The following is a 19,217-nucleotide window of genomic DNA, read 5'->3' as shown; positions in this document are numbered from 1 at the left end:
TGAGTGTCAGGCCTAATGAGCACAGCAGCTTATTCCCAGTGGTCTTACTCTGTGAAACTCAGTTGCCCAGACTGAATGTCCCTACCTCCTCACAGCTGTCTGTCTCCTCCTCTCCAGGGCTTTTCCCAAGCACTCAGAGACTGCACCTGCATGCAGCCAACCTCTCCTTCGCCCTTTTCATGCCTCTTCTGGTTCTGGGAGACAAGCAGGGAAGGGAGCTTGTTGCAGCAGGAGGAGGAGACACCCATGGCTCTGCACCAGCCCTGACTCGTCTCTATCTTTTAGCCCAGGCATAGGCAAACTCGGCCCTCCAGATATTTTTGGAACTACAAATCCCATCATCCCTAGCTAATAGGACCATTGGTCAGGGATGATGGGAATTGTAGTCTTAAAACATCTGGAGGGCCGAGTTTGTCTATGCCTATCTTAGCCTCTCTGCTACCACCCTCCTGCTTCATTTTCTGCCTCTGATTCTGGACTTCTCTCTGCCACCAGCTCTCAGCTCACTAAGTCCTGTTACCTCTTCCCAGTCTTCTCCCTCTGACCACCCACTGTTGTCTCACCCCAGGCTCTGAGCCTTCTTCCCTTGGTGGTTCCCCAGCTGGTTCCTCCCATTATACCTTTATGTCCAACCAGCCCATGACATAAGCGGGTTGTTGGTATGTGTTGTACAGTCTGTTTACAGTCGAATGTATTTATGTTTATATTTTTCTTTGTGGTGGAGAAGAGGCAGGGTGACCAGGCCTGATCCCTGCACCAGCTGCAATATGACACAGCAATCAGGTCCAGGTCAAGCCTGATACAGTCGCCTGCCAGCAGTGAGACTGGCTTTGGATCCAGCAGAACCTCAGCCGGGCTCAACCCCACCTCCTCCCCAGCTTTGGATCATTTTGAATCTTTCTGCTGGCAAGCATCCCACCATTGCACTTCATTGAGTGCAGCAGGCTTTCCATGAGTGCAGGGTTGAGCTTACCTTGTCTTTTCAAAGTGGCTTAAGGTGGTGTTTCTTCTTCTTCTTCCAATTAAACATTTCTCCAGTGTTCTGTAGCCTCCTTGACTGCCAGCGGTTCATGATACGTGGGATGGGGAGATGCCTCCCCATCATAGCTGTCAACTTTTCCCTTTTCTTGTGAGGAATCCTATTCGGAATAAGGGAATTTCCCTTTTAAAAAGGGAAAGGTTGACAGCTATGTTCCCCATTTTCCTGTGCTTACAGGAGAACACTGCCAAGAATGTTGTGGGTTTTCAGAAAGTATAGGTGCCCAAGGGGGCTGTAGAATGCAGACCCCTAGAGCAGTGACTTATACCCTGAAAGAAAGGTGACCCACAAAACTCCTCTGCCACCTCAAAAGGAAGGTAAGCACAAGACAAACCCAGCACACCACCTGTGAAAATTTCAGCACAATTTTATTTCCCCTTTTGTGACTTTAAGACATACTTTCTTTTCTCGTTATTTGATGGAAAGTGGTAAAAAGACCCTCTCCCCGCTAAAAAAGACAGAGTCGTTTTTCGGCCAGTCAGAAGCTATAAGGCATCTTCCTAGGCTCCTTTTATTCCTACCACCTTTGTGCCAAAGGCATTACTTTAGGGCAGAGAGGCAAGGAGGAGAGAAACCGTTTGTCTGGATCTAGATGTTCATGCGTGTTCAGAAATCATAGCCTTGTCTAAACAGCAGCTCACTGCTAAACTACCCTCCCTGCCTTTTCTATCCATTCCCACAACCCACGCTGCATTTCCGCAGAAGCATTCCACTGAATGGAAACCTGAGATGCGTCTTCCTTCAAGCAGTGACCATGTCATACTCAAGGCTCTGGACTGGAATGCTGAATATGAGGTCTATGTGATTGCGGAGAACCAGCAAGGGAAATCCAAGCCTGCGCATTATGCCTTCAGGACTTCAGCGCAGCCAACCATCATCCCAGGTATGGCAGCAACCAGCTTCCCGCCATTGTTTTCTGCTTGGAATTAATGCAACAGCGCCACATCCTTTAATGTGCTTGAGTTTTTTAAAAACCAAAAAACACCAAAATCCTCAGCAACTTGCTTGCTTACAGCCATTCTCATAACCGGTTACCCATCTAAAGCTTTATTACTCAGCCTTGGACATACCAAACACGATAGGTCGATCCATAGTACAGTCCAACTGGTTTAACCATTTCCCCTGCCACCAAGTCCATGCAGTGGTGGTTCCTTGTAACTCATGGCACTCAGGTGAGAATCTTCAAACCCATCGTCAAGGCAAAGGGCAAAATCCAGGTCCCGTGCCATTGTTTCTGGCGATGTACTTCTCCTTTCCTCCAATGGCCAGTGCTGTGAAGCAGGCCTGGGGGACTTGTAAACCTTCAGATGTTGCTGGGCTACAACACCCATGATTCATGCCCCCTGGCCATGCTGGCTAAGTCTGGTGGAAGCTGGAGTTGCAGCAGCATGGGGAGGACCAACATCAGCAGGGACTGTCGTTCAAATGTACCTGTGGATTTTTTACCCCTTCATACCACAGGAGCATCTCTGGCATTGAAGCTTAAGCAGATGAGATGCTCAAGAAGTGTGAGCTTTTCTCCTTCTTAGTTCTCACATGCGATTTTTTGCTTTCTTTCATATCGGTTATTTCCCAAAATATATCCAAAGGAGATGCAAGATTAATATTCAAAGAAAGCGTTCTAGCTTGATTTTTTACCACACAGAGGTGTGTTTACACAAATGAGAAACCACAGAAGAACTGTAGTAAATAAGGCACTTTATGGTATTATTAAAAATCAAAAGCGTAGCTCAGTCTTTCTAATGCATACCATATATCAAGCCAGTAATTTGTGGAGGAAAAGTTAGCAGCTTTGGAGCAGCTGAAGAAGGCCTTGGCAGGGGTGATTAACCTGTGCCCCCCTCCCCCAGATGTTACTGGATTATAACTCCTATCCTTTCCTATTGGCCACACTAGCTGGGGCTGATGGAATCTTAACATTTCTAGAGTCACAGGTTAACCACCCCTTCTTAAAATGTCAACCACAGGCAAAACCAAGCTTAGGGATTAGCAAAAACTCTGGTGACACTTGATATTAAGTACCATTGTGACCATGAAATTGTTCACCTCTACAGAACTCTTGCTATTTTAGACCTTGAACATATAGTGTCTCAAAAATAACTGTTTTGGCACATTGAGATATTGATTGCACAGCAAATGCAGAACACTGAGTCCACGGGCAGAGCAGCTGCCTGAATGTTGGGCTATGAAATCACGTTGCAACATGCTTCTGTTATTTGGAAAGTAATGTAGTGAGCCGTGGACTCAGAGCAGAAGGGGGAAAATCACTCATTCACTTGCCACACGCCTCTTAGCCTAAGCTTTCTATACTTGGTAATAAGAAAAAAAAAATAAAGTTCAACATTTCTTGCCAGGGCAGCTTAATCACACATTGTGCCAAGAAGAACTGAACCTCATGACGCAAATTAAGACCATGTTTATATTTGGCTTCGTTTGCTTAATCCATTTTGTGTTGGCTCATGAAGGTAATGGGCAAAAGAGGAAAACATTTTAGGAGCTAGAAATAGATTTATACTAGGCCTGACATATTTGGGGGGTGCAGAATCCTTCTGGAGGGGCACATGTCTGCAGCAGGCAAGTGCAAGGGATACTAGAATCACTGCAGTATCCCTTGAATTTAACAACTGCTGCTAGAAGCATGTCCCCAAGGAGGATTCCCCACCCACAAATAAATCCCACTGTGCCTGGAATACATCTATATTTACTCTTTTTTGCCTATCAGTGATGTTTCCCCCATTTTTGTGGTGTATTTTACTCATCAACTTGATGAGCAACAGAGAGAAGGCTAAAGACTTCACCCCCTGATCATGGCAAGCCCTGTGCCTCCATGCGTATAGCTCCATTTTTGGGTAAGGGTGATGGAGACACCTTGGAGAACAAGGCTTTACTTGGGCTTTGTGGTAATCTTTGCATTTTGCCTCTTCTCCTCTTACTTTCGGAAGGGTTGAGGTGGACACAATGTCATTTGCCACCTAAAGATTACGCCTAACTAAGCAGAGACACTCAGTAACATACTAAACTGACTGATATTCTCGTTTGCCAATTCAGCATCTCTAATGTTCCGCACCATCAACTCTTTGAAGGACAAATTTCATGGCCAGAGCTGTAACAAATTCTGGGGTAGGGCAGTGGTGGTGTTTGGTTCTCAAGCGCGTTTTCCAATTCAAATTTGTTTCCAAGAATTTGAATTTATATCTTCCTGGTTTGACTTCCCCTTCCCCACCCCAGCCCCCAAACATTCCAAATTATTGTTGGATCCAGATCACTAAAAGAAAAAGGGAAAAGGTATTTAAAAGGGAATTGAATTGGCTGGTTGAAATTTGGCATCAACGCCATAAAACTGAGTCACAGAACTGGCAGCCAAATTTCAAAGTTCAAGTCTGAAATTTAAGCATTTGGCTTTCTGGCTGGAAAATTCTTTCAAAATTTTGCAAAAACTAAAAAATCCATTTCAGCTCCATTTTATAACCTGTTTTAAGTTCAAATGGAAAGTGTGACAGTTTACAAAACAGGGGTGAAAAGCAGTTGGAAGCCCTTAGCAGAGGTGCACAAGAAATTATCAGCTGGGAGGGACCAGAGAAGACTGGCCTCTTCTTCCCTTTAATGGAGTGTGAAGCACTGCTGCCGTTGTGTGGTTTATTTAGCTCTGGTGTGGTGTAGAAGGTGCTATACAGAATGTGGCAATACCATTCTCTGCCCAGAGGATTTGTAGTCAACATTATGCCGACACAATTGGCACATGGGGAAGGAATTCCAGGGCTGGCAGTGAGGTGAGGGGTTGGGGAAAGCATGGCAATTCTGGCTGGGACTAATGGGAGTTATACCCTAAAACTCCTGGAGGCACCAAATTGGCAAAGGCTGCTTTGATTCAACTCCCTCCTTGTTCAGTGGTGCCCATCCTCCAGCTTGGTAAACCCCTAGGTCCCAATCTCTATGCCAACAGCACGTACTGTCGGCCACATTCTGTATTCTTAAATGGGAGCAGCTGACTTGTTAGAAGTTTGTAGTCCAGGTAAGGTCTGAGACGTGCCTCTCTTGGGAGACCCAAGTGGTTATTAGGAGACAAGCTGCAATCTCTTCCCCAGTATTTCTGGATGTTGTGGGTGTTTTTATTGCCAGCAAGGATTCCCTGGGGCAGCTGCTTATGGAGTTCTACCCAAGGACGATTAGGAAGGCAGAGGCAATTCCCAAAGTTGAGGCGAGTTTCTTGGCCAGGCTGGGCATTAGGTAGAAGTGGGCTTGTTTATTCTTGCATTGAAAATCCCCATTGGAAAGTGTTCCTTTGCCAAATACTGCCAGCTCATTCCCTTGTCCTCCAAGCATCCTCTGTCACAGTGTTGATTTCCGTCTCATTTGCTCGCTAACCCTCCATCCTCTCCAAATTCCTCTTCTCGCTGCCAGCTTCCATATAAACCTTTACCATTACCATTGCTGCTGCTGCTGCTGCTCTGTTTTTCTAACCTTTTGGACATTTTTTTAAAAATTATACTAAGTTAAATAAGCCTTTTAAATTCTTATTGTTTTTTCTATATTTATGATGTTTTTTTTTCTTTTACCTATTTTTCTCTCTTTCTCTCTTTCTTTTCCCCCTGTATCCCTTCCCCACCCTTGTTCCTTTCCTGTGTCTGTCATCATACATGTCACTTTGGACCCCAATGGAAACATCCACTTCACATACACCCAATCTTTTGTTTTAATAATGATGATGATGATGATGATGATTTAAAAAAACAACAACGCCCAACCATTTTCTGACCCCATCTTGGGAATCATTTGTGGCGGCTGCAGCAACCCTGGGATGTCCAGCGGCCTCGTCCCCCTTTGTCTTGTGGCTCATCTCTGCAGCAGCTCTGCTTCTGCTCTGTTAGAAACTTTTGCAAACAACAACAGCATCAAACAGATATTTGCTTTTGAAGACCCTGGTTTTCTCGCTGAGGCCTGAAAGCAAGATTAAATTCCTTATTTCCAAGGATTGCTTCTGAGGGTCGGGAAATAAAATGCAGAACACAAGAGATCCATTATTTTTGGGGAGAGATGTGCTATTTTGTAATGAGGGAGGGAGATAAAAGGTTCAAATTGGGCATTTTTACTGTTTTGTGTGTGCATCCTGTACCATGATTCCCTCCCTCTCCCGTTTTCAACCACTGGATGTAAAAACAACTTTTCAAATTACAAGGGGGGAAAGAATGAAGAGTGTTTCTGATACTGGTCTTTGTTGCCATTTTCACACATCACTGTTTGTTCATCCTTGCCAATAGTTCAACAGAATCTTTTTTAACAAACTAAGAAGAATAAGAATAAAATAATGAGAAGCAACATCCAAAATTTATGGTTGCACACTTCCCATCTTGATGTGACTGGAGTTACTTGGGGTAGATTGTCCATGAGGCTTTTGTCATGTGTTAAAAGGGTTCCTAGGAACTAGTTTGCCTGAACATGTCTAACTCGGGATGGTACATTGCAGCTTACATTCATTAGAAAACCTGAGAAAATCTAGTTGGTTCAGTAAGCTGTTGCCTGTGGGTTCGTGGAGCATTTTGGCTGAGCCCTGCAAACTCTGCCCATAGCATTCTGAGTATATTGCAGTGGCAATAACAAATCTACCTATGCAGCCATGTGAGGTGATAAGAGTTCTGAGCTTGTTTTTAACTTGCAGAACAGTTTTTTTTAAAAAAAAATGAGCGGGCATTCAAACATGGCTTCTCTATCTTGCAATCTGAAGTGGCACAGGCCACTCTGCTACTATCAAGGCTCTACCACACTTAGTCACACACACATGATTTCAGAAAGTTCATGGTGCCATACAGAATGACAGCCACAGGTAAGGTATTCAGACAGCCAGTTTGCCCTGGGTGCCATTCAGTACAGAAGGAATACATCTCTGTATTAGGACCTTAGGACATTCACTGTGATGCCACAGCCATTTGTTCAGAACTTTTAGGAGTTTTACATGTTTCCATTCTTTTTTTTAATGAATATCTGGCTGTGTGGTGGCCATTTCAAACGGTTAGCCCATGCCCACCCCCGGTGCTTGCCAACATGCTCATCATGAGTTGGGTCCCTTAGCATCAAATGGCAGGCAGACAAAGTCATTTGAGTACCAGCTGGTTCAGCTTTGTACAGTGCAAGTTTGTATGACCATTTTGGTCTAGGTTTCCACTGCTGTGCTGAGAAGTTCATAAGAAGCTGCTCTCTGCCCTTTCAACAGTCAAAGGTTAGCTGGCAATACATAACCTGCCAAACTGATACTATTTTTCCTTTGTCACCACATTCTTTGTCATATGAGTGCTAGCTAATAGGAGATAATATAGCACATCTAGCACATCTCCCATTTAGAGTCCAGCTCATTGGTATTTGTGCTTTATTATAACCTTTTAGAAACTTCTCTCATATATCAGTACAAAACAAAATGGATGCATGCCCACCAGATTTTCCCCCACACAGCATTACATGGAAATTCCATCACACCTAGAAAGTGGAATTAATTAACAGAAGGTTAGGAAGGCTCACCTTTGGGGAAAAGAGAGAGAGAAACCCTGTCGTTCCACTCTGGTTTGTTTTAGAAGTTTGCCAAAAGGTCTGGATTGGAATTGGAAATAATTTAGCACAGCCTTGGGGATTGTTCAAGATGTGGAGAGAGACCTCCTGCAGCCTGGGGGCATCTCTTCCCTCCAGATTTGATCTAGAATTGGTCCATTCCAATGAGGACCCAAGAATCCAGCTCAAATTCTGATAAAGGTGGAATTTCTTACCATTCCTATTCAGGAATGCTTTTGGTATGAGATAATTCTGTCTGAAAGCAAGGGTTTAATTTAGATGATACACAAGATTGTTCATCATGATACCCATGACTTTGCAAAGCTATACATGAAACACACATTTTATTTGCACCTGCTGTGCTTGGTGATTGCGAAATGCTGCTTGAAAAGTTCAAGTGAAAAGACGAACTATGAATGTTCAGTGCCCAGCTAAGAGTTGGGGTACTGATAGAGTGAGGTCTGTGTCATATTTTGAGCAAAATTCAGAGATTCAGAATCCATAGCGAGTCAGTTGAGATGGAGTTTGCAGTTGAATTTGTGCAATGGAAATCCACATTCGGAATTAGCTCACAAAGTCAGAATAATTCACAGTTACAGATAGTGGAGTGTTGAGTCTGGATTCACAGGCAATTCAGTCTCAGCTTGCTAATGGAGAGGAGAACTTTCAAGCTGCCAGCACAGTAGAATGTTGTAAAATCGTCTCAGTCAATGTTGCTCAATACAGGTTCCAGGCTGATCCCTTCTGAATGACCCCTGGCAAAGTATGCCAGGACATCCCTGGCACTGCGTTGAGCTGATGAGCTTTCCTGACAGCACAGTACCCTGGCCTGCATTTCTGAGCAAAGGTTGCATGTGTGAACAACCCTAAGTCCTAATAGAAGCCACTTTTCCATAGTGGGGCTTGGCAGGCTGCTCCATTCCATATACTCGGAGCTGTCAACATATGTATCCACTCTTAACACAGCAATGATGCTTATGCATAGGAAATGTTTTAAATGTTTACACATTTTATTTTGTTCTCTGCTTACATGTGTGTCTGTTAGCATTTTAGTGGACATTTCAAGCCCCTCAAGCCAAATGGACGAAAAAGAGCTGCTGGATTTATTCAGGAAGGTTTTTTTGTTTTGTTTTTTTGCAAAGGGGTTTCTTTTTCTGCAGTCTACTTCCATCCCCAAGAAAACAAACTACAGTGGTACCTCAGGTTACATACGCTTCAGGTTACATACACTTCAGGTTACACACTCCGCTAACCCAGAAATAGTGCTTGAGGTTAAGAACTTTGCTTCAGGATAAGAACAGAAATCGGGCTCCAGCGGTGCGGCGGCAGCAGGAGGCCCCATTAGCTAAAGTGGTGCTTCAGGTTAAGAACAGTTTCAGGTTAAGAACAGACCTCCAGGACGAATTAAGTACTTAACCTGAGGTACCACTGTATGTTGTTGTCTTCACTGCAACAATTTGCGTGACTTCTCTTCTCGTACCTATGTCTCTTGGAGAGGTGAGGAGATGGGACACCCAAGAGGAAAGGTTCCTTATCACTTTCTGAATTTCTGCATGCACAGATGTGCAGCTACAAACTGCATGTGACCTGCAGTGTCCTTGCTATTTTACACTCACTACACCTCCCCGCCCCCTGCACACAATCTATTTGAGGACAGGTGTGGTACGACAGCATATTATTCCATCTTGGGTGCTGCGAAAGCCATAGTGTTGTCACAACAACATTACGTCCCTCTGCATCACCACCATGGCACTCCAGGGATCGTGAACTCACAGCGATTACCTGCCTCACCCAGGTCTGACACATGCTTGGGGATGTGGGATACATTGTTCATTCATTCTGCATTTTAAGGCAAATACCTAGCCATACTTCTCAGTCCAATGAATGAACTGAAACACAAATACACTTCTCCAAATGTTGTGATGCAGTTTTCGAACCAAAAGGTATGCACAAACATGCAAATATTAATGAAAATAACATACAAAGCTACATCTTGTTAGGGGAAATTGCTTGCAAAAATCTGTATATTAGGGGAAATTGTGTACAAAAATGCGTATGTTAGAAGAAATGCTCACAAAAAATGCATCTGAATTTTCATGTGACAGTTCTATAGGGGGAAAATCCAAATTGATGCGGACGTTTGGTAAACTGAGAATGCTGGAAAAATGAGAAACTGGGAGAAAGCTAAATTGGAATATTTTCCCATTCTTACAGCCTCGACTCCACATTACAACTGTGGTTGAATTGCCTTCATGGTTCAAAGGTAGCTTAGTACTATCAGCTCACTATGACTGATGGGTCCAAGAAGGCTTGTGGAGGTTGGGGACCCTCCTGTACCCACAGATTTGGCATATATCAATATTTGGAGGGCGGACCATAGACCACTTGCCACATAAGGGAAGTAGTGAGATTTCTGAGTCTCATTTCATATTGATGGATATAAAGTCAGAGAGAAGTGTTGGATAAATACTTCAGCCTTCCTTTTGCAGATTCAGGCATGGGCAGAATGGCCCTTTAAAAAAGTATCATATAGACCTTTCAAGAGCTGTTCAACAGTGGAATGGACTCCCTTGATACGTGGTGAACTCTCCTTAACTGGAGATTTTAAGCAGAGGTTGGATGGCCATCTGCCATGAATGCTTTAGTTGAGATTCCTGCATTGCAGGGAGTTGAACTAGATGACCCACAGAGTCCCTTTCAACTCTACAATTCAACAATAAGTAAATCTTCTCATCTCCCAACAGTCCAGTGACATGATTGGCCACAGCTACACTGAACAGGAAAATGAATGGCAGTTGGGCTCTGCCAGAAATATTTGTGGTGGATTGTGCCCTGTGATCTATTAGACCCACATGCCAGTGGGGGATGGGTCAGAGCAATGGATGTGGCTCTTTGTCCAGTAGAATACATTCCAGCCATGCAGAAGTCAATGGTTTCTGCATACCCACAAACACCTTACATACTGCCATCCAGGCAAACAACAGGTGTTTTAACATTTCAAGAGCACAGTTCTGCCAGGCATAAGCATTCAAAGAGGGTGCAGGGCAGGGCCTGTGGAGGAGGCACGGCCTAAACAGAGTCTTGAAGGCTGAATATAGAGGTGTTTGGAGGGCTGCATTTGGCACCTGGGACAGAGGTTCCCCACTACTGTAGAATTACTGCATGGCAGATACAGGCATATTTAAAAAGGAGATGGGTCATCTATTTTTGCCCGCTCACTGCTCATGGAGCAAGCCCAGCTTTTCCTGACTTTGCAATGACAGACATACTTAATGATGATTCAAAGGCTGATTATGTATATGTAATTTGTCCCTCTATCGCCATGATTCAGGCAAGCTTTCTGACTATTTTTTAACACAGCAGTCATTTATCTGGATTCTGCCTTATGTCAAGTCACATCATTGGTCTGTCCAGTTCAGTGTTACTCTTGGCAGCAGATCTTTGGGGTTCAGGACTTTCCAGTCCACCCCTGGAGATGTCAAAGACCAAACCTGGAGGTTTCAGCTGTGGCCCATCATGTGATTTTAAGATCAATTGCTTAAAAATATGAGAAGATGCCCCTGCAATATGAGGAGTGGGCAGTGACCTTGTGGCATCTCACAAGCACACCAATTAGTGCTGTCTAGAGCTGGCTCCTCCTTCTAAAGGGACAAACACAATTTCCCTTGAGCTGAAGTGAAGATAGTATATATGTGCAAAATGCAACTAGTGTGCTTCTGTGGGGGTTCACTGCTCATTACCTGCACCTATACACTCCTGATATTGGCCATTCAATGGTGAAATGTGTTTGTTTCAAACTTTGCATACATAATCCAATCTCAAATTTCAACCTGCATTTCGTTGTGGTTGTTTTGCTGATCTTAAAAAGTAACAGTTTGGACATTTGGAAGTTGTGTGGCATTGTGTTACAGCACTAAAAGTTACTTGCAAAGGAATCATAAAGAAGTGGCTATCCTTGGAAATGATATCCCAGTAACCTGTTAAAGGACTGGGTACTTGCAGAACTGCTTGCAATGGTTGTGATTTGAAAGAAACCACTTCAGGTTGAGGTGCAGATCATTCTGGAAACATTTAGATAGCTTCCTTATGCTGAGTAAGAAGATTGGCCCATCTAGCTCTGTATTGTCTACATTGACTGAGCATGGCTCTCTGTGGTTTCAGAAAATGGGTCTTTCCCAGCCCTGTCAGATACTTTCTGCTGGAACCCTTGGTGGTCTCCTGGCAGAGCTTCTGCTGTTGGCAGATCAGTACTTCAGTCTTTTGCACTACAGAGGAGAAAGACACTTAACATTGAAGGTCTCTATAATCTTGCACTGGAGAGTACTTGAACATGGTTTTGTGTGGCCCATAATTTGTCCAGTGCTTACTACACCCTTGTAGGAACAGGGCCTGTATTCAGAAATCTCAGCCAACTAAGAAGGTTTAAGAAATAGTACATATTCCCCTATTTCTTTGGGGGATTTCGGGGTCCCAATTGGCTCCTAGCCTTCCAATTCATCAGAAGCCAATCTAAATCTTCTAGCGTGGTGGGGTCCACTCTAATCCAAGACATGTGCTAGCAGCCTGCTGATCCCGCCTCCTGTCCTCTTTTCCCATGCTTGTTCCTTCCACCCTGTTGCAGATTTCTTTGTTTGCTCCAGCTGCTGGTTAAAACGTCCTACATATTTGAGGTGGAGAGAGCTGCACAATTGTCTCATCTCAAAGGTGGATGCTGAACCAGTGATGCCCCTGTCCAGCTTTCACCTTCATATCCAACTCCAGATGTGCTTCTGTGGTTCCTCAACCACCTAACACCCAAGGGAGCCGGAAAGGAACATGAGGCACAAAGTGGGACAGGGAGAGAGACCCTACCAAAATACAGAATGACAATGAGTCAAGCATTCTTTGAAGCTCTGAATTAATGCCCCGCACCAGTTAGTCACAGCACAGAATAACTGTATTTGATGGATCTGGCTCACAGTCTGTATAGTCTGGGATTGTGTTGCCGGGATAGAGTCAGAAACCTCCAAGAATCTGACCAACAGAGTATAATAGTGCTTAGTCAATCCCTGCTGTTTCACCCCCACCATCATAAGTACAGCCTGGATGCTGGAACAAGCCAAAGCTCCATATAGTCCAGTATCCTGTTCTCCCAGTGGCCATCCAGATGCCCCATTATGGGAAGTCTGCAATCTTGCTCATGTTTCCCAGGGTCTAGCATTATTATTATATATACATCCCCAACAGTGGAAGCAGAACATGGCCGTTGTGGCTAGTAGCTATTAATAGCGTTATCCTCCACGGATCTGTCTAAACCTCTTTTAAATTCGCCCAAGTTGGAGGCCATCACTACAACTTGTGGGTGCAAATCCCATAGTTTAACTATGTGCGGTGTGAAAAAGCACTTCCTTTTGTCTGCTTTCAATCTCCCAATGTTCAGCTTCGTTGGATGACTGAAGAATACAAGAAGAATTGGGTATGCAAAAGGTATATATACTACTGGACATTGAGGTTTAGTTTAGCATTCATGGTTAATGGCCTTTCCTAAATGTAGCCTTCACGGTTCCAACTAGCAGGATGTTACTTGTTTCAGAGATCTTCCCCCAAGGCAGGGACCCCTCTGGCATTCACTAAATGCCTCTTCTGTCCCCGTCCCTAGGCCAGAATTAAAGTGCCATATAAGAGTGAATGTGTACCACAGGCATTCAGAACTGCTTCTTTTGGATTTCCCAGATGGGAATTTGAGACGAGGAGAAGGAAAGATTTGACGTCTCTGCTAAAGTTTCTCCTCCAATAGCTGGCAAGAGAGAGAAGACTGTTAACAGCTGAATAATCCATGCGTGAATTTAGAATACATTACAAGAGGGAATGCGTATGGCGCCCCCTCCCTCTCCTTGCAAGAACCAAGGGTGATGAATTTGTTTAATTATGTATCTTGGCAGAGAGCTGATCTGGCTGGCGCAGGCATTCTGCAAAGCGCTTAATGGACTTCTGATGCAAACGTCAGACTTCACCAGCCAAAGCAAAAAAGAGAAGCACAGTGCTTTGACTTTGCTGGGGAGAGATTGTGGTTAATATGGGACTTCTTAGTGGAACTTCATATTGACAGGGCAGCAGAGGCTCGGGCTGAGGTGGGGTGATCAGAGCTCTGTACAATGCACATGTGCACTGGGTGTTTTTTTTAAAGCAGACGGTATGCTTGAGCATATGATTCTAGCAAAATTCTTACTGTGAGAAAGAACGGAGATGCAGTCAGACAATCACATCTAATTTGGCTTTTTTGCACTGCTTCATCAGTGCATGTGTATACCTTGATAACATAGAAGGCCAGAGAGAGAAAGAGAGAGAGAGCTGAGTGGGATATTGCGGCAAACTGCACATGCTTCAGGCCCAAAATTAATTTTAGACTCTTCAAGCAGTGAGATGCATTTCAGAATAAAAACAGGAAAAAGAACAGAACCGTGGGGTTAGGAAAGTGGATAGATTTGTAGGGCTTTGGTTGTCTCCTCTTGAACCTCATCTGTAAAACATGATAATAACTGCAAGACACATTAATAAGGGCTGACAAAGGCCAATAAAAGCAAGAGCAATCTTACCGCAAAGAGACTCTGTCCTGGTTGGCTGATGTGCAGTGAAAGATGTTATCACCTGTGAAAACTTTGCCTCCATCAGAGCTTTCCAAGGTGACATGTTAAGCCCTGGACCAAAGGATAGAGTTTGCAATTCACCATTCCCTAAGCCTTCATTCCAGTCTTGGGTCATAAAAATGTATGTATTGCTATGGTGGGTTAGACCAGCAGTCTATCTTAGGTTGATACCGTGTTCCCCAGTAGTGGTCCCCTGAGTGCCACAAGCAAGGAATGATGGCTTCTCTCCCAATCACCTCCCTTGCTTGATAGATCCCAGCATTTGGTAGTGTATGATTTTGGAGAGACATGTGATGTGCCTCACCAAGGGGCAGACTGCTAAGGTGACTTGCTGCACATCTAGCAAAATGGTCACTTGCTTATCAACTATCTCCATTCTGGAGACAGCATGGAGCAAAGAAACAAAAAAAGATTCCAAATACAATCGTACCTTGGTTTTCAAACAGCTTAGTTCTTGAACATTTTGACTCCCGAATGCCACAAACCCAGAAGTGACTGTTGCAGTTTGCGAACTAGTTTTGGAGGCTGAACGTCTGATGGGGCTTCTTCAGTTTCCAATTGGCTGCAGGAGCTTCCTACAGCCAATCAGAAGCCGCGCTTTGGTTTCTGAACATTTTGGAAGTCAATTGGAATTCTGGAATGGATTCCGTTCGACTTCCAAGATACTGTATAGTTTCCTTTGCAGATTAGGAGCCAATCTGCATGAACAGATTCAGACCCATTGAAGTTAATGGACATGACTAACTTAGGTTCATTAATTTCAGTGTGTCTACCCTGAGCAGAACTTAGTTGACTACAATCCTTCATCATTACATTAGTATGGATTGCATATGTTAGCATTAGTTACCGGTACTATTCAGATGCATATTTAACTGATAGTTTAATTAAATAATTCAGAGGGCTAGTTCTGTGCCAGTTGGTTCAACACTGCTGTTACAATTTTGTCTTTGGGCTCATAGTGTTTGTGTACTACACACATGACTCTTAAAAGCTTACCCCTCCCTGGTCAGTTACAAGTTTAGGGGTTAAGATTACTAAAATTATGCCTCATGCATGGTGCTTTTAAATGCTTAGGCCTGGTTCCCCAGGATTAGGGTGTTTCTGGAAAACGAAGGTACAGTGGTACCTCGGGATACATATGCTTCAGGTTACACACTCCATTAAGCCAGAAATAGTGCTTCAGGTTAAGAACTTTGTTTCAGGATAAGAACAGAAATCGGGCTCCGGCGGCGCAGCGGCAGCAGAAGGCCCCATTAGCTAAAGTGGTGCTTCAGGTTAAGAACAGTTTCAGGTTAAGTATGGACCTCCGGAACGAATTAAGTACTTAACCCGAGGTACCACTGTATTCTGATTTTCCCAAGGAGGGGTTTGATTGCATTGTAGGTAATTCCATCTTTGGCAAGAGGAAATCCCACTTCCTGAGGGGTTAATTGAATTTACCTGCTGAGAAATTTGACCAGGTCAACCTTCAGTTTACCCTTTTTTATTATTATTTTCTTCTGGTCAATTTCTGCCCTGTTGCAACATAGCAAAGTTAAGAGAAAAGCCGTCTGACATTTAAATTATTACCAATACATAGGTGGTCTCCACACTTTCCTAGTCCAGTGTTCAGAAACTTAAAGGTGGGTTGCTGTGTTACAATGTCCTGTTGTTATTTAGTATTTTGCCCCACTGGTTTGAAAACTACCAAGCTGCATACATAATGAAACAGCAATCAAGGAGAAAGCATTAGTAAATGCAAAGCAGCAAGAAATTAAAAGGCACCACTAAACTACCAATTTTGAAAAGAATAATGTAATAATCATTTAAAGCAGCAGACCCTAATGTCACCACATGTCAAAAGCAGTGGTGGAGGAAGGGGTGTGTGGTAGGTGCCGGCCGCCCCAGGTGTTTTCACGGGGTGGGGGAGGGTGACAAAATGACAAAAAATATGCGTTTTTTAAAAATTAAAATTAAAAAATTGAGCTCACGAAACTTTTTCATTCAGTCAACAAACATGGCTGGCACCACTTACCACAGGGCCTGCAGCATGCCCGAGCCACGGGTCTCTCCTGGGAGTGACGTGGTGGCTTAAGCGCTTGCAGGCTTGGCGCTGCCTGAAACGGCAGCGTGGAGCTTGCGTCTGTCCACCACCTCTTCCTCAGCCGTCCTACAGCTGAGGGGGAGGCTGCAGAAAGGCTCCACGCAGCTCCCCCCCCCCAGCTGTGAGACGCATGCTACACCGGGCACCCGAGCAACTAGCTACGCCACTGGTCAAAAGGCAGCTAGTTGAAATAAAAATGTTTCCAACAGCCAGCTAAGTTCTCTTGAGCAGTGTTATCTGCAATCTTGGAACATGTAAAATTGTTCTTAGCAAGGGATGATAAACTTAGGGCCTGCTAGACATGGTTGGACTCCAGCGCCCAGCATTTCTGAACTTGAGCATACTAACTGCGGCTGATGGGAGTTGGAGTACAACAATTTTGGGAGGGTCCCCACAGGCTCTGCAACCCTGTTCTTTGTTATAGGGCATTTCTTTGTATATACACAAGGTAAAGGGTGCCTGGGCTGACTAAGGACACCACTTTGCAGATTGACGACTATATGCCCAGGATAGGTTATTTCTAGAAAGTGTTTGGTTGCATTATATGTCAAGAACAGCAGTGAGGAACCTGTGGTCCTCCAGATGCTGCTGAACTACAACTCCCATGTTCCTTGTCCATTGGTCTTGCTCGCTGGTGCTGATGGGAGTTGTAGCTCGGCAACATTTGGAAGGCCAAAGGTTCCCCACGCCTGGTCAAGAGAAAACCTTATATTGAGAACCAAAGTCCTATAATTCACTCCACTTGTGAGATGCCTGATAGGAGTAAGTTGCCAGCTTCCAACGTTGCATTTGAAAATGGAGGATGGGTTTCAGACTTCGTTGGCTAATAGCCACTAGGTGGCCTCTTAATTGTTCTGAATTCAACTTGATAAGAGTATTACAGGATTCTTAGCTTCTGCGTTGCTGGTGCATGTTTTAGGCTATGTCCAAAGAGTGAAATTGAGTGAAGTGCCATTTCTTTTGGATAAATAGAATCTGTTTTATTGGGGTGGGGGGTGGAGGTTGCAAAAAAAATAATAATTCTACAAACAGCATCTTTCTCACACACAAACACATGTTGGATTTATTAATGGAGGTGAGGAGGGCAACTGTTTTGCTTTCTAGTGACGACATTTCTTTGTTGGCGAAAAGGGGTGTTCTGGAAGGAGATGAAGTATTCCTTACACCAGCGATGCTTCACCTGCTCAAACAGGAAATTAGATAGAAGCATGTCTGTGCTTAAAAAAAAATGTTCATCCCGACTTGCAAACTTCTGTTTTCTCCCTTTTCTCTCTTGGCCTCTAAAGCTAGCACAAGCCCTACTGCAGGACTGGGCACTGCTGCCATTGTGGGCATCCTCATTGTGGTCTTTGTCCTCCTGCTGGTGGCTGTGGACGTCACCTGCTACTTCTTGAACAAGTGTGGCCTCCTGATGTGCATCGCAGTCAACCTGTGTGGCAAATCCGGTCCTGGGGCAAAAGGCAAGGACATGGAAGAGGGCAAGGCTGCCTTCTCGTGAGTAATTTTGTTTTCATTATACATACATACATATATATATAGTTGTATTTACATTGCACATTGCTCCAAGAAAGAAATGGAATGGAAAATTGTCTGCACTTCCCATGATTAGAAAGACCATCCTTTCTCCCATCTACCCCTCCCATAGTTAGATGGTAAAAGCTGCAGGGGATCTTTCGCAGTCCTGCTAGCTGATATTTTTTAGACTGGGAGGTGCTGGGGATTCAACTAACCCTGCTTCCTTTCCTCCCTTACAGGAAAGATGAATCAAAAGAGCCCATTGTGGAAGTGCGGACAGAGGAGGAACGGACCCCGAACCACGACGGAGGGAAACACACGGAACCTAATGAAACCACGCCGCTAACGGAGCCAGAGTATGTTGTGAATGTAGACGCCCCCTGGGTGTGTCCTTGAAGAGGAGAGGGGAGCAGAGCCCCTCTTTAGGCTCCATTGTGTGAAAGACAACTCTGTGTGTTTACAAGAGAGAGAGAGAGAGAGAGAGAGAGAGACAGAGAGAGAGAGAGAGAGAACAGCTCATTCACATGGAGTGAGAACTAGGGGGAAGGAAGGCTGAGCAATCCTGAGGAAGTGGTGGGCAGGAGTAATAATAATATGTTTCCAAAGAGAAGAAAAGCTCTCATGGCACCTTAAAAACTTTATTGTGGCAAAGCTTTTGTGGACTATCGAATTTCTGAAGCATTATTCTCAGTTGGCAGTTTTATACTGGGCTGTGGCGGTGGTGGAGGAATGGAATGTGAAAGTTGGGATTGAATGGCAATGAAATGCATGAAGTACAGCTGCTGACCATTCCCAAAGGAGGAGTCATAAAGTTTGTTCAGGCAGATTTGCATCTTTGAAGGATGTGCTGCGAATCTCATTGTGACCCAGAAAGGGTCAAGCAGGGCTTTTTTTCCACCCGGAACTCACCGGAACTAAGTTCCGGTACCTCTTTAGGTTGGGACTGTTTGCCAGCAGGTGGCATGGCACCTGGGGCTGTGTGTCGTGACCATTGGCTTGCTGCAGCAATCATATTGGCGCTGCGATTGTGGCTGTGTGCTGGAGGTGGAGGTTGGCAGCAGTGTCGCCAAAAGTGGCAGTTGGGGCGAAGAAGGGAAGGTGGGTGCTCCCCATACTTGCTCAGCAAGTTCCACCACCTCTTTTTCTAGGAAAAAAATGGCCCTGGGGTCAAGGCAGGTACTCTCTTCAAACAGCCTCCTCTGATACCAAGGATGTGCCCCCTTATTCTTCAGGGTCTCCCTAATACGGTTAGCCTCACGTCCAAAGGCTCGGTGTTCTTCTTGCCTCCATGTCTTCCTTCTTCCTTCTCTCTCTTTGTTAAATAACCGCATGTTGTTTCTGCAGTTGCATTGACTCACCCAGCCGCCTGCTGCTTTCATGGCTTTCATTGTTTTGTTTCTCTTTTCTTTCCCCTCCT

General features: G+C 44.5%; 1 protein-coding gene and 2 long non-coding RNA genes across 16 annotated transcripts in view; 1 reads left to right on the top strand and 2 right to left on the bottom strand.

The window, feature by feature from the left end:
- LOC310696120 overlaps positions 1-19,217 on the bottom strand; it is a 493,645-nt gene that overhangs the window by 234,159 nt on the left and 240,269 nt on the right. The window lies entirely within an intron of this gene.
- NCAM1 (neural cell adhesion molecule 1) overlaps positions 1-19,217 on the top strand; it is a 226,853-nt gene that overhangs the window by 187,906 nt on the left and 19,730 nt on the right. For 5 of the 14 annotated variants that reach the window (XM_083480927.1, XM_083480934.1, XM_083480933.1 and 2 more), the window contains one exon: positions 1,742-1,922. In XM_083480927.1, the coding sequence (XP_083337053.1) occupies positions 1,742-1,922 (181 nt within the window). Of the gene's footprint in view, positions 1-1,741; positions 1,923-5,827; positions 6,365-17,571; positions 17,780-18,039; positions 18,212-19,217 lie in introns of those variants that run through there. The other 9 variants (XM_083480930.1, XM_083480932.1, XM_083480931.1 and 6 more) reach the window with 3 other exon arrangements.
- On the bottom strand, positions 5,580-16,080 carry LOC310696112. Its single transcript, XR_014520435.1, has 3 exons — positions 15,532-16,080; positions 9,003-15,303; positions 5,580-8,762 (listed from the first exon to the last, which is right to left on the bottom strand). It is a non-coding gene; the product is annotated as an uncharacterized lncRNA (long non-coding RNA).

The sequence above is a fragment of the Podarcis liolepis genome (genome assembly GCF_965112155.1).
Source record: "Podarcis liolepis genome assembly, chromosome: 16".
Taxonomy (NCBI): Eukaryota; Metazoa; Chordata; class Lepidosauria; order Squamata; family Lacertidae; genus Podarcis; species Podarcis liolepis.
Note: the sequence above shows the minus strand (reverse complement) of the source record. Positions and strands in the feature narration are given on the sequence as shown.